The 16,168-nt window shown below is 36.6% G+C and overlaps 1 protein-coding gene across 3 annotated transcripts in view; it reads right to left on the reverse strand.

Moving 5' to 3' along the window:
- The window catches only part of LOC111154349 (ADP ribosylation factor interacting protein 1), a 106,158-nt gene that overhangs the window by 71,143 nt on the left and 18,847 nt on the right, over positions 1 to 16,168 (reverse strand). For 2 of the 3 annotated variants that reach the window (XM_022513912.1, XM_022513908.1), the window contains exon 2: positions 3,921 to 4,021. The exons of the other annotated variant lie outside the window; for it this stretch is intronic. In XM_022513912.1, coding sequence (XP_022369620.1) covers positions 3,921 to 4,013 — 93 coding nt within the window. In that variant the 5' untranslated portion in view covers positions 4,014 to 4,021. The remainder of the gene's footprint in view (positions 1 to 3,920; positions 4,022 to 16,168) is intronic. 3 annotated transcript variants of the gene reach the window in all.

The following is a 16,168-nucleotide window of genomic DNA, read 5'->3' on the forward strand; positions in this document are numbered from 1 at the left end:
AAACATATATGATTACCTGATTAACAGCAAAAGCTTCAGTGCAGAAAGGACAGTGCAGAAAGGATGTTTTCAATGAACAGTGAATAGCAATTAGATATTCATATGAGGGGTAAAAAAAAAAAAATTAGATATTCATATGAGGGGTAAAAAAAAAAAAGAAAAAAGAACCTTGACCCCTACGTTACACAAAAACTAATTCAAGATGAATCACAGAGCAAAGGGTGAGAAGCAAAACAACAAACATTCAGAAGAAAAGAGTATCTTCATAATACTGGGATGGGCAAAGATTTCCCAAAAGGGTCATAAAAGTCACTAAAAGGAAACAATGATAATTGGACTTCATTAAAAATTATCAACTTTTGTTCATCAAAAGATACCATTAACAGAGTGCAAAAGTAAGTCACAGACTGAAAGAAAATATCTGAAATATATATATATCCAAACAAATGACTTAGAATATATAAAGAACTCCTACCAATTATTAGAAAAAGGCACACACCCAACAGAAAAATGGACAAAAAACTTGAGAAAGGGCTTCATAAAAGATAAATGGTTTTTGAGAATATGGTCAATGAGAATATGAAAGTATGCTCAACATTAGTCATTAGGGAAATGCATATGAAAACCAGAGTGAGATACCATCAGAATGGCTAAAATTAAAAAGTATGAAAATACTAAGATTTGGTAAGGATGTTTAACATCTAGAACTTTTATCCATTGCTGGTAGGATTGTCAACTGGTCCAACCACTTTGGAAAATTAGTTAACAATATCTACCAAAGCCAAACATCATGTATCTGGCAATTCCATTCTAGAGTATACACCCAATGGAAGCAGGTGATCATGTACACCAAAAGACCTGTACCAGAATAGTCATAACAGCTTTATTCATATTAGTCATGGACTGGAAACAACCTAGGTATCCATCAATTGCATAATGGATACACAAATTGTGGTATATTAACACTATGGAAAACTACATTACAATGAAAAAGAATTAAGCCAGTCAAAAAAGAGTACATAATGTATGATTCCATTTAGTTGTAGTCAGGAACAGTTAAAAGTATCTACGATATAAAGTTAGATTAGCAGTGATTACCCTGGGAGGAAGGGAAGTATACTGCCTAGAAGAGGGCAAGAGGGCCACTTAAAGTCCTGGAAGTGTTCTGTATCTTTTTTTTTTTTTTTTTAAAGATTTTATTTATTTATTTGAGAGAGAGCATGAGCAAGGAAAAGGTCAGAGGGAGAAGCAGACTCCCCATGGAGCTGGGAGCCCGATGCGGGACTCGATCCCGGGACTCCGGGATCATGACCTGAGCCGAAGGCAGTCGTCCAACCAACTGAGCCACCCAGGCGTCCCAAATGTTCTGTATCTTGATGTAGGTGGTGGTTCCACTTAAGTTGTACACAGAACATTTGCGCTTTTTTAAAAAAAATCTATGATCTTGAGGGTTTTTTAAAAGACTGGTTTGAGAGAGAGAGAGAGAAGCACGCATGAAGACACGTGCACAGGGGGAGGAGCAGAGAGAGAGAAAGGGAGAAGCAGACTCCCCACTGAACATGGAGCCTGATGGGGTATAACCTCACAACCCTGTGATCGTGATCTGAGCCGAAATCAAGAATCAGACACTTAACAGACTAAACCGCCCATGTGCCCCATTAACATCTGTGCTTTTTGCTGTGTATAAGCTATAGCTCAAAACAAAATAAAACAAAAACAAGAAAAAGAAGAGGCTTAAGGTGGCAGGTGCATCTCCAGAACAATGCAACATTTTGCATGTATGGCATTTTTCTTGGACAAAAGTCATTAGACTGCCTATTAGAATATCAACTCCAGGCTGGCAGGTATTGTTGTGATTTTTATTCACTACTATATCTCTGTACCTGGTACACAGCAGAAACCTGATAAATATTTGCAAAATAAGGGGCGCCTGGGTGGCTCAGTTGGTTCAGTGTCTGCCTCCAGCTCAGGTCATGATCTCAGAGTCTTGATCGCTCTCTGTTCAGTGGGGAATCTACTTCTCCCTCTCCCTTTGTGTCTCCCACACCCATTCTTGCTCTCTCTAATAAAATCTTAAAAAATATATACTTGCAGAATAAGTTTGCAAAAGGAGCCGTTACCAAAAGTAAAATGCAGCAATCATTAACTAAAATCTTGGTATAATGAGTTATTTGAATTAACAGAAGTTTATAAAGTAATTGCTAGAGTCTAATGACGGTAACTTGAATTAGCTTATTATGCAGATTTGTCTTAGTACTTTGAAACACAAGAAAGACTAAACCTGACGTGAAAACTTCCTTTTTATGTTCAGAACTTAAGGTCTCTTCCTTCTGTGAGTCACTCTATATTAGGTCATAGGGGCTCAGAAACCAAGTTAAAACACTTGCAATTAAAATAAACCTGAAGTCTGAAGACACAATCATTGCTTCCAAAAAATTGCTAAGGCAAAAATAAGTGAAATTCAGTGGGACTTACTAAAATCAGTTATAACAATCTATCTAAAACTGGTTTCTCCTCAATTCTAGGGGTCATTTGGCAATGTCTGGAGACATTTTTGTTTGTCACAACTGGGGGGTGCTATTGGAATCTAGAAGAACAGGTCAGGGATGCTCTTAACCATCCTATATGCAGAGGTCAGCCCTCTACAACAAGGAGTTTATCCAGCCCAAAATGTCCATAGTGCTGAGATTAAGAAATCCTGATCTAAAATATTGCCTTTTATTAAAATAAAGGATTTTAAAAAATAAAAGATTTTATTCTCAAGCTTATGAACTAAAGCTCTTATTTGAATTATAAAATAAGTTTCTTTCAACTATTACTTTTTCAAAAATATAAACACTATATATGTATATATATTTTTTAAAGATTTTATTTATTTATTTGACAGACAGAGATCACAAGTAGGCAGAGAGGCAGGCAGAGAAAGAGGGAAGCAGGCTCCCTGCTGAGCAGAGAGCCTGATGCAGGGCTTGATCCCAGAACCCTGGGACCATGACCTGAGCCGAAAGCAGAGGCTTTAACCCACTGAGCCACCCAGCCATCCCTAAACACTATATTTTTAAAGTTAAAGTTGTGCAGGTGCACCTGGATGGTCCTGAGTTCAAGTCCCATGGTGGGAAAAAAAAAAAAAAAAGTAAAGTTGTACACATGTATCAACTGTCATAAAAAGATATTTAGTATAAATCTCTCCAGAGATAATAATCATCACCATCATTTCTAGGACTATCCTAGGCATATTACTCACTTTACCTTATTTAATATCAATATCCCCATGAAAGTAAGATTCTCATTTATAGTGATTAGAAACAAGAATTAGAAGAGATTAAATAAATACTTGCCTAAGATTATACAGCTAGAAATGGCATAGTGGAAATTTGCACCCACATTATCTCCAAACCCATGGTGTTTCCATTAAAATGTATTAAATTTCAATTTCAAATGAGAGTCAAATCAAAATTAAAAGCTCCTCAAGTTTCATTTTCCACAGAGTCAATATGCCACTTTAGAAACTGAATAGCAAAGTCAGGAGAAGCCTCCTTAGGAATTATGTACTAAGGACACAAAGAAAAGAAATCAGTGCCAATTTTTGAAAGGATAACCTAGAGTTAATATTTTTTCTTATCACAAATAAAATTAAATAGTTTTATAAAGTTATATGCCAAGGTCATCAGATGTACTCTTGTTCTGGTCATACAACAGAATTACTGATGATAACATCAAAGCCTAAATGCTTACTGGCTGGGAGCTTAATCCTGACAACTCACTAACATGACCCACGTAGTCATCCCTACATGGTAACAGATTCCTAACACTTCAGCCAGTCTAAGAAAATATTCCTATATTAAACTCTATTACTTTCATCTCAACATTTAAGGGCTTATCATGATTCTCCGTATTAAGAGAAAGAAAAGTATTCTTACCCTATTAAAGCCATGTTCACGAGAATCATCAACTTCTCCATTACTAGTTACTGGAATTTCTGCTGCTGAATTTTTGGGAGATTCTTGAGCCATGCTAGACTCTTTAAAAAAAAAAAAAAAAAAAAAAAAAATGTTGTAAATAACACCAAATCATAAAAGGCAAATACTGAGAAGACTATTCATGTTTATAGCACTTAAAAGCCATTATTATAGCATCTTAAAAAATAATTACAACCTACCTAACACGTATAAACATGATAGCAATCTAATAAAATATGCATCTGGCATTTGAAACTGCACTCAACTTCAATTTCTTGTTTTAAAAAAAATATTACTTGTAAATCCCAGTGGGCAATATCCTTGCCTCACAGTGTAATAACAGACTAGCAGTTACAACTGAAAAAAATATCACAGAAAGCCAAGAATGATTATTAATTCCACTACAGCAGCTCTAGTTTTTCTGTTGTATATAATGGGCTTCTAGGTCAGCTCTTGTCTTAAGGGTTTTCCTAATATAACAACTTTTATTTTATTTTTCTTTTAAAGATTTATTTATTTATTTGAGAGAGACAGAACAGAGAGCGCGTGCAAGGGAGAAGCAGACTCCCTGCTGAGCAAAGAGCTTGACTCCAGGGCTCTCTGGAGCTTGTTCCTAGGACCTGAGCTGAAAGCAGATGCTTAACCGACTGAGCCACCCAGGCACCCCGTAACAAAATCTTTTATTTTATTATTATTTTTTTAATGGTCTTGAGTTCAGCTCACTATTTTTTTTTTAAGTTTTTTTTTTTTTTTTAAATTTATTTGACAGAGCACAAAGTAGTCAGAGAGGCAGGCAGGGGCCGGGGGCAGGGGGAAGCAGGCTCCCTGATGAGCAGAGAGCCCGATGTAGGGCTCGATCCCAGGACCCTGATGTCATGACCTGAGCCAAAGGCAGAGGTTTAACCAACTGAGTCACCAAGGCACCCCTAAAGTAGTATCTATTTTAAAAGAACTTGAAATGTCTTGTTTGGAGGATATCTGACTATTTTATGCATAAATTAACAGAAATTCAGTGACCTCTATTAAGAAAAACTCTTTCACAGTCCCTAATTAAGGAGTGGCCACTAACTGAGTTAAAGAAGATAATAGGCTGGCTGATCCACAGTTGTAAAAAACACTTAACATAAAATTTACCATCTTAACGATTTCTAAGTGTACAGTTCAGTAGTATTAAGTATGTTCACACTGTTGTATAATCAATCTCCAGAACTTTTTCACCTTATAAAACTGAAACTCCACACACATTAAACAGCAACTCTCCATTTCCCCCTCACCCCTAAGCCTTGGCAAGCATCATTCTACTTTCTGTTTCTATAAATGTGACTATTCTGGATACCTCATCAATGGAATTATATAGTATTTGACTTTGTGACTGGCTTATTTCACTTGGCATAATGTCCTCAATATTCAACTATGTTGTTAAAATGTATCAGAACTTTTCCTTTTTAAGGCTAAATAATATTCCATTGTATGTATATACCACATTTTATCTATCCATTCATCCAATAATGGACACTTGGATTGCTTCTGTCTATTGTAAATAATGCTTCTATAAACACAGGTATGCAGATATCGCTTCAAGATTATGTTTTTAATTCTTCTGGAAATAAACCAGAAGAGGGATTGCTAGATCATATGGCAACTGTATTTTTAAATTTTGGAAGAAATAGCATGCTGTTTTCCATAATGGTTGTACCATTTTATAGTCCCACCAAGAGTGCACAAAGGATCCAATTTCTTCATATACTTCCCAACAATATTTATTATTTTTTGGTAGTAACTATTGTACCAGGTAAGAAGTAATACCTCCTTATGGTTTTGACTTATATTTCCCTGATGATTAGTAATACTGAACACCTTTTTATATGCCTATTGGCCATTTGTATATCACCTTTGGAGAAATGTCTATTTAAGTCCTTAGCCCATTTTCTAAATTGGGTTGTGTTTTTATTACTGAATTACAGGAGTTCTTCCTTATTCTGGATATAACCACATCAGAAGTATGGTTTGCCAATATCGTCTCCCATTCCATAGGCTGCCCTTCTACTCTGTTGATTTTGTCCTTTGATGCACAGAAGTTTTCAGTTTTAATGTAGTTCAATTTGTCTATTTTTACTTTTGTTTCCAGTGTTTCTGGTATAATATTCAAGAATTCTTTGCCAAATGAATGTCATGATGGTTTTTCCCTGTTTTTTTCTTCTAAGAGCTTTATAGTTGTTGTTGTTGTTGTTTTTTTCTTTTCAAGATTTTATTTATTTATTTGACACAGAGAGAGAGAGAGAGAGAGATCACAAGAGGCAGAGAGGCAGGCAGAGAGAAAGGAGGAAGCAGGCTCCCTGCTGAACAGACAGCTTGATGCAGGGCTCAATCCCAGGACTCTGAGACCATGACCTGAACTGAAGGCAGAGGCTTAACCCACTTAGCCACCCAGGCGCCCCGAGTTTTATAGTTTTAGGTCTCATATTTAGATCTCTGATCCAATCTGAGCTGATTTTGTATATAAGAGTCCAACTTCCTTCTTTTGCATGTGGGTAACACAGCTTTCCCAGCACCATCTATTGAAAAGATTTTCCTTTTTCCATTGAATGTTCTTGGTATCTTGGATTCTTTTGAGATTCCTATTTTCCTCACTGCTACTGCATCCTTACAATACACCTAGATTTCCTGTGGCTGTTGGAGTTAGGTATCTGCCTCTTGCAAATAAGAGACACTAGTTATTTGGTCTCCAGTTCAGCCTGGAAGACTAAGATATAGCTATCTAAAATAATCACCACTCTTCCCAATTGTAAGATAAGTTCTTACTTTCTTTTTCCTAAAAGCAGCTGGTGATTCAACAGGTATTTACTATCTTCTAGTAATGTACATGGGATAAAGCAAAAACAGAAATGAGGTCTTAGGCTGACATAAACCTAAAGTGTAATACAGACCAAAAAAATGAATAAGTAACTATAATACAGTGGGGTGAACACCAGAGGGAAGCACTCAACAATGTAGTGGTGAGCATTAAGAGGGAAAACTTAATCAGCAATGGTATTTACGCTGAATCTTGCAGGATAACAAATTGGGATACAGTAAAGGAAAGATTCTAAATATAAGGAATAATAGGAGCACAGTGGAAAAGAGTCTGGTATATTCTAGAAATTGCAAGTAAAGCAACTTGATTACAATGGTAATTCCTCATTCATATACTCACTGGTTCAACTGATCTATTGAGCACTTTATAATGTACAGGCACAATTTCAGACACACAAGACAGAGTGGTGAACAAAACAGACAAGACTCTCTATCCTCATCAAGCTTACATTTTAGTTGGGGGGAAAAGCAGATAAATATGCATGTCACAGTCGTAAGTGCTAACGGGCATGTATATGTGCACATGTGCTGTTCTAAACAGAGTGGTCAGAGAAAATCTCAGAAGAGGTTAGTAAGTCATAAGAATATTGGGGAGTACAGCATTCTAAGCAGAGGGAATAGTAAGTACAAAGACAAGAAAAGAAGGTGAGAAGAAGCTCAGCTTTTCAAGCAAAAACAAAAAGGCCATGTGCCTTGAGGGAAGAACAAAGAAAGAAGAGAGAGGAAATGTCAAAAGACAGCCAGGGGCAAGAACCTGTGTGGCTTTAAAGACCTTCATAAGAACTCTGGATTTTATTTTCAGTGAAGTAAGAAGTCACTTGAAGGTTCTGAACGTAAGAATGAAATGACCTGACTTATGTTTTTAAAAGATTACTCTTTTCCTGCTGGGTTGAATTAAACTATAAATGAACAATGGCAGCAGCAAGGAGAACAATTAGAAGGCTAACAAAATAATCTAAGCAAGAGATGATGGTGACTTAGAGAGTCAATGCAGCTTTATTAGTATCTGCTTTAGAGCTTCATTAGGAGAGCTAAGAGGGACATTTCATAATGATAAGAGGATCAATTAATCAGGAGTATGTACTAATTATAAATGTGTATGTTGGTCCCAATAATAGTGTTTCAAAATAAATGAAACAAACATTGACAGAATTAAAGGGAGAAACACACAAGTCCATAGTCACAGAGAGCTTACCACGAAACTCATAGCAATTGAAAGAACAACTAGATAAAGAAAATCTGTATAGATACAGAAGATCTAAACACTGAGTTTACTGATAGAGAATAGCAAACTCAGTAATGGCAGGATATACATCACTTTCACACGAACATGACATGTTTAGCAAAACATCATATTTGGGGGCATAAAATAAGCTTCGATAAATTTTAAAATATTAAAATGATATAAAGTATGCACTCTGACTGCAGTAGAATTAAATTACAATCAACTGCAAGCACCTGGGTGGCTCAACTGGTTAAAGTATCTGCCTTTGGCTTGGGTTGTGATCCCAGAGTACTGGGATCAAGTCCCATATCGGGACTCAATCAGAGTCTGCTTCTCCCTCTGACCCTCCCCTCTCTCATACTCTCTCTCTCTCTCTCTCTCTCTGTAATAAATAAATAAAATCTTTAAAAAAATTACCATCAATTGCAATAAGATATCCATGACCCCATCACCAAAATTTGGAAATTAAATAGTACATCTAAACAATTAATGGGACAAAAAAGAAATCACGAGGGAAAAAAAATATGCTGAACTGAATGATAACAAAAACAATGTTTGTGGGATGCACCTAAGAGAGCAATTTATAGCTTTTAAATGCTTACATTTGAATAGAAGATCTTAAGCCAATGATCTAAGGATGCACCTTAAGAAAATTAAAAAAAGAGCAAATTAAACTCACAGTAAACAGTAGGAAGGAAATAAAAATAAACACTAAAAATTAAGGAAACAGTAAAAAAAACTAGCCTGTATACTTCAACAAGCTTAAGCTCATGAGAAACAAAGAGATGAAATGTTGCATGAAAGAGGAGACTTCAAAGACAGCTAAGTACAATGTACAATACGGACTGGTTCACAAACAAGGAGAAAGACAGTTGCAGAGGACATTATTAGAACAACTGTGGGTTAAACAACAGCACTGTATCAATTTTCTAATTATATATTCTAATTTTGATAAACATACTGAGATTCTATAAGAGAAAGTCCTTGTTCTTAGAAATAAAGGGACATGATGTTTGTGAATCACTCTCAATTGGATCAAAAAGGAAGTTGTATATACACAGAGAGAAAATGTTCAAGTAAATGGGACAAAACAATAGTTGGTGAATCTGGGTAAAGAGTTTAAGTTTTCAGTATGAAATCTTATCAAAATTAAGTTTTTAAAAATAAAATAACAAGGCGGCTAGAAAAGTATGCAGCAGCCTATCATGATGGGCTTCAAAATGCCAGACAAAGCGTGGACTTCATTCTTGAAAGGGGTAACAAGAAAGTAGCAGGAGAGCCTGATCAATTTATTTTAGAGAGCAGTCTTGTGGGAGATTAGATTGAAGGGAAAGAAAAAACTCCACACACAAAAACTATTTAAGACACCATTTTACTGTTCAAGAAATAATAATGATCAATTTAAGGTTGTGGGAATAGAAAAAGGTGGATTCAAGAGTTATTTATAAGGCAGAAGAGGGGCGCTTGGGTGGCTTAGTCAGTTGAGCGTCCGACTCTTGATTTTGGCTCAAGTCATGATCTCAGGGTCATTAGATCATGAGCCTCAAGTTGGGATCCACACTCAGCATGGAGTCTGCTTGAGATTCTTTCTCTCTCTGCCCCTCCTGCTTGTGCTCGCTCTCTAATAAATAAATCTTTAAAAAAAAAAAAGGCAGAAAAGACTATTATAGAGTGATTGGATTGTGGAAGACGAAAAAGGAAGAAACATCTAGGATGACCTATGCCTCCTCCTGCCCCATACCTACTTTGTGGTTTGGAAAATCACAAAGACAAACATGTCACTCACCAAAGTGGGGAAAGTAGAGGTTTATTTGGCTTTGGGAAGGTCAGAAAATGAGTTGTGTTGTAGACATTCTGAATTTGAGAATGTGGGGTATTCCAAGTCCACCAGTACATGAGGGATTTCAAAATGCAGGTCTAGAGCCTCAGACAGAACACATAAATCTGGGAGTTATCAATATAGGGATGTTGATGGCATGAACTGGTAAGAGGGAAAGAGAAACTGAAGAGAAGCATCCAATGGAAAATTAAAGGGCAGAAAACACTGCAAAAGAGATAGGGAAAGGAACAAATAGTTCATGATGCAGACACAGCAGAGAAAATTGTAACAGTAAAACTATGTGTTGTTTTAGTTTATAACAAATGTCCTGAAAATGAAAAGTATAATAAATACAACTTTATGCCATAAAGTGGTAATAGGAATATTCATTTGCCAAAAGATATACAAATATTCCAGCTATTATCTGCTCACTCTCTTACCCACAAAGAATGACCTACTTTTAGGAACATCACTTACTAATTAATTACAGAACTGAAAATTAATAGCCAATATGAAAATTGGCAGAATAGGGCTCAAAACCAAAAACTCCATGTCATTTCCCTGGATAAAAACCATTCATAGTACTTCACTCATGCTTTAAACTGAAATTGAATTTGAATTTAAATTTAAATTAAACACTCAAAATAATTATACGAAAGGCTTTGGGGAATAATTACATCCTTTAGAAATAAAATGAGAATCTCTTCTAAGATTCATGTTATTTAAGGTTTGCTATGGTCTGAATGTTTGTAGCCCCCACTCCCCAAGTTCACATGTTAAAATCCTAATGCCCAATGTGAAGGTATTAGGAGGTGGGTCCTTTAGGAGGTGCTTAGGTCATGAGGGTACAGCCCTCATGAATGGGATTAGTGTTTTTTTTTTTAAAGATTGTATTTATTAATTTGACAGAGAGAGACGCAGTGAGAGAGGGAATACAAGCAGGGCAAGTAGGAGAGGGAGTAGCAGGTTCCCCGCAGAACAGGGAGCGTGAGGTAGGGCTCGATGCGGTCTCAATCCCAACACCATGGGATCCTGATCTGAGCGGAAGGCAGATGCTTAACCGACTGAGCCACCCAGGCACCCCACTACTCTGTTCTTCTTAACAAGGCCTAGCCTCAGGCAAAAACCAGAACCTAACCTGCTTGGATACAATCAGCCCCTAACTGACCTCAGGAAGGAAGTAACCAAATCCAGCACACTCTAGTTACCTTGTCCCACCTAAGCAAGGGAGAGAAAAACTGAGAAGCACTTGTGAAGTTCACATTCTGGAGGCACAGGCTCACTCAAAGATTGAGTCCTATCATAGGACTATATAATGCTTCCTTTCTCCCATACTCTACAACATAGCTAAAGATCTATTTACAGCAACTCCTTTTACATCCTATCAAGAAAAAAATTATAAGGCCTACCCAAGGCAAAAAACAATTTGAAGAAATGGAACAAGCATCACAACCAGATATGGCAGGGATGTTGGAATTATCAGACTGGGAACTTAAAACAACTATGATGAATATGCTAAGGGCTATAATGGACAAAGTAGACAGCATACATGAACAGATGGGCAATGTAAGCAGAGACACAGAAATTGTAGGAAGAACGAAGTAGGCAAATATTTCTTAGGACAAAAAAGTATAAAACAATAAAAGAGAAATGCTGATAACCTGGGATTCATCAAAATTTTGTCTTAAAAAAATTTTTTTTGTCTTCAAAGGGTACCATTAAAAAAAAAATGAAAAGGCATGCCACAGACTGGAAGAGAATAAATGTAATATATGTTTCTGACAAATGATTGGTATTCAAAATATGTAAATATGTACATAATAATATGATGAGTCTTACAATTTAGTAATAAGATGACCAATAACTCAAACTCAAACTCTGGTTAAAATTTTAATAGGCACTTTAAAAAAGAAAATATATGAAAGGCGAGTAAGTACATGAAAAGATATTCAACATCACTAATTATCAAGAAAATGAAATTTAAACCCAAATTAAGATACAACTATATACCCACAATAATGGGCTGAAGTTTAAAAAGACTGACAAGTGTTGGTAAAGAACACCTGGAATTTGCATAATTTACATGTTGGAGGGAATGTAAAAAAGTACTTCACTTGGAGAAACGTTTAGCAAATCCTTATGAAAGTAAATATACACTTGACCATACTAATATACACTCAGCCATTCTATACCTAATCATTCACCACATAAATTAAAATCTCCAAGAGACTTTTATGAGCATATTCATAGCAGCTTTATTCATAAGAGCCCCAAACTAGAAAAAAAGTGTCCATCAATAGGTAAATGGAAAAACAAACTGTGGCATGTATACATAACATAATATTCCTTGGCAACAGAAAGGAATGGATCCCTTATGTACGAGGTAACTGTTAATTAATCTCCAAACATTATGCTGAGCCAAAAAAGCCTGACACAAAAGAAGAAATACTAAGTGATCCCATTTATATAGAATTCTAGCACATACAAAATCTCAGCTGTTGCCTTGAGACAGGGGGAGAGAGGGATTGACTACTAAGGGACACAGAAACTTTAGGATGATGGAAACATTCTCTATCTTGATTATGATTATGGTTTCCCAAGTTCATACATTCGTTAAAACTCAATGGACTATGTATTTAAGTGGGTGCATTTTATCATACGAAAATTTTATCTCAAACTGTTTTCTTTTTTAAAGGAAGGGTAAAATTCCATTCTATCATCTCTAATGGTAGAGGATCCATTTCTCCTGTTAGCCCCAAATCTACCCAGAGAGCCCAGTCTGGTGGTGGGTAGGTTTATGTCCTGATCATAGTACCTGTGTTTAAGGAAGGACTGACTTGCAGCTCTACAACCTAGTAGCAAATGAAGTTTGTCGTTTTCCAAAGTATGTTTCCATGACAAAAATATATTAGACCAATATCTTCTCACTATAAAAATCACTACACAGTCCTAAGTGTCATTTACAGATTATATATTTATAGATATATATTTACAGATTTATATTTACATTTGCAGATTATATATTTACAGATATATTCCCTGCTTAAGCCAGTCTAAAAATCATAAGCACTTGCATTCTAAGAGAGTATATAAAAAAATGGAAGAGCACTGAAAAAAAAAATCCCTGTTTATCAGATCCAGTGACACTTCTAGATCTTTTAAATTAGCAGTCGAGGCAATAACTTGTTTGCCCAATCAGACTTCAGCCAAGTATTGTGTGTGTGCGTGCACGTGCGTGTGCGTGAGTACTACTACTTCTGGCTGCCCAGCCACAGCCCCCTTCTAATGTTAGGGAAATCCTCCAAATTGTAAAGCCAGGGAAAGGCAGAACCTGTGTCCCACTATATAAAAGCTCAAAACACCAGAAATCAAGCAACTGCCTGGAGCCAGATTATTTGGGTTCCACGTACTAGCTATATAACCTTAAGCAAGTTTCTGAAGTCCTCTTTCCTCATCTGTAAAATGATAATAGTACCTACCTTGCAGAATTGTTGTGAGAATAAAACATATATATATGAAGTACTTAGAAAAGTGCCTGACTTATAAGAAGTACTAAGTTATTATTCTTTGTTTTCCCAGCTCTGGGGGCACTACCATATGACCTAGGTCCTGTCAAATAAAAGGCACTTGCCCCAGACTTAGAGTCAGAAACTAGTGATAAGGAGGGATGACAGGAATGCCCTCCGGAGCAGCCGTAAGTTTCAGCAAGCTCAAATTCTGGGTCAGCAGTGGCCAGAGTGCTGGCGGCGGCATCTAGGCACCACAGCTCGGAGGGCTGGCAGTACGAGCTGCTGCATGTGGTGCTAGGCAATGGCAGCACTGGAACCCTCACTGAAACAATGCTGAGTCATGATTTGGGGCAGAGTCCTAGGCATGAAGCCTGATTCTGGCTTTCCAATCTTTCTGACAATTCTGTAAGCTACCTCCTATCCTCTTAGCGAATGTCTGTTCCATGTAAATGAGCTGGAGTTGGTTTCATTGCCTGCATTGTAAGACGCTGACATCAGAGCTACAAGAACGGAGTAAGTAGAAACGGTCTTATGAATGTTTCGGGGTATCAATTGAAAACTACAAAAGGGTTTAGAAATTTTCAGAACGTTAGAATGTTATGAAACTTGTTTGATAACTTCATGGTTGCCTAATCTAACACAATAACTGAAAACCTGATCTTCATCGACTGCTTTCTACATGCCAGGCACTGCGCTAAGCACATCACATTAATTATTTCATTTAACCCTCACAGATGCCCTGTGAAGTAGATGAGATTTTCCCAATTTTACAGATGAAGAGAACAAGGACTAGGAAGGTTAAGGAACTTAAATAATTTAAATAATGTACCCTCTGCAAATGGAGCCCTATAAGAATTTTAAGAGCTAACACTTACTGAGTACTTCCATGTGTCAGGCACTATTTTCTTTTTCATATATTAACTGATTTAGTTCTAATCGTTCTATGTGCATTATCTCATTCAACTCCACAACCTTCTAATGTACATAGCACTGTTATTCCTGTTTTACAGGTAAGAAAACAGAAAGATTAAGAAATTTGCTTAAAATCATACAGCTAGCAAGTGATGAACTGGGATTTCAATGTGCCAGTCTGGCTTCAGAGACCTGATTTTTAACCTCTACATTATACTACCTTTCCAAAGGTGACTGAAATACATCATTGGGCCATACCAACCAAATATATGCATTCAGATATTTATGTGAGTCAACCTACTACTTTCTTAATGTCGACAACTTGTACTGTTGTTTCTTCTATTTCCATATCATCATGCACAGTTAAAGAGTAGTACTGTCTTTATCTGATCCTCATTTCCAACAACCGAGAATGAAGCATCAGCCTCCAATTACATCATTAGTGCTGTCTTTTGCTAACACCACTGTCCTAGAGACAGCTGTATCCTGGAACTTCCCACTCCGCACTGTGGGCAAATGCAGAATTAACCTAGGACATGTGTGAATCAGGAGCTTCAGGACACTAAGTCTGTTACTGCAAAATGGCATCAACTGCCAGAAAATATGTATGTGCTATCAATGATCCTAATAACTCAGTGGTTTTCAACCAAGGCCGATTTTGCACACCCCTTTCCCCAAACATTTATCAATGTCTGGAGACATCCCCCACATTCTAATGGTGGAGATGGCGTGTTACTGGCACCCTGAAGGGACAGGACAGAGATGTTACCAGACATCCTGCAATGCACAGGATAATCCCCCACAATAAAAAAATCATCTAGCTAAATGTCACAGTGTCAAGGCTGGAAGACTCTGTAAAGAGCCTGATGCTATAAATTGCTTCTTACACTAGTAGGTCCCATGAGTCTTAATTCTTACTTTTAATGTAATAAAAATAACAATAACCCATTACAAAGCATGGACCAACTGCATTGGCAGGGGGGAGGATTACTCCCCTACCCCCCTATTCCTCCACCTATTCCTCCAGCTGCTTCTCATACCATTCTCTCCTCCAACTCTCTCCAACTTGGCCAGTTAGGCAACCAAATACCTACTAACTTCATCTTCACCTTCAGGATGCACAGCAACACTTCTCCCTGTCTATACAGTTTCTAGTCTACAGCCTTTTCTGTAGTTACCAAAGACCTAGCCTAAAAGAAAAAAAGCTCCTGTAATTTTTTTCTGGCACAACTGGTGTTTTTCAAATTTTTATTCAAAATATATCTTGACATTAACATTTATAAAGGCTTTACATATGACAGTCAGCATTTACAGGTGAACACCGTATGGAAAATAAGATACCACATTAACAAAAATTTACCCAGACTAAAAACCTATCTTAAAAATGAAAGAGAAGGCATACTTGAAATGTATTTCTTGCTGTTATCAATTTATTACATTATTAATGGTAAAACCTAATTTCTACAATGCTTAGAAACAAGGTAGAAACTTTCTAAAAAAGATATAAAAGAACTTGTCATAGCTCTGGACTTCTGCAACTACACAAGGTACTATATCTCCCAAAACACACACATTTAACATTGTTCTCTACTCCTATTTACCACTGAGCAAGCAAAAATAAAGCAATATAATATTAAGCTTGAAGTTTTTCCAATTCTTTCTTAAATCTACTATTTACAAAAAGGTACTTGAAAAATCATTAAAAAGTACTGTGAAATATTTCCAGTGCTCAGTTCACTGGTGCATATATTCAGCATGTACACTGTTCCAACAGGTAGCTGTATTTTCTGCTAATTTAAAGGACTAAATTGTTAATTCCAGTCTCTGAGACAAAAGAGAAATGAAGAAAGGAAACAGTGTGAAAGGAGAAGAGAAAGCAGCCACAAATATT

This window comes from Enhydra lutris, unplaced genomic scaffold (assembly GCF_002288905.1).
Source record: "Enhydra lutris kenyoni isolate GAN:26980312 unplaced genomic scaffold, ASM228890v2 scaffoldscaffold3, whole genome shotgun sequence".
Classification (NCBI taxonomy): domain Eukaryota; kingdom Metazoa; phylum Chordata; class Mammalia; order Carnivora; family Mustelidae; genus Enhydra; species Enhydra lutris.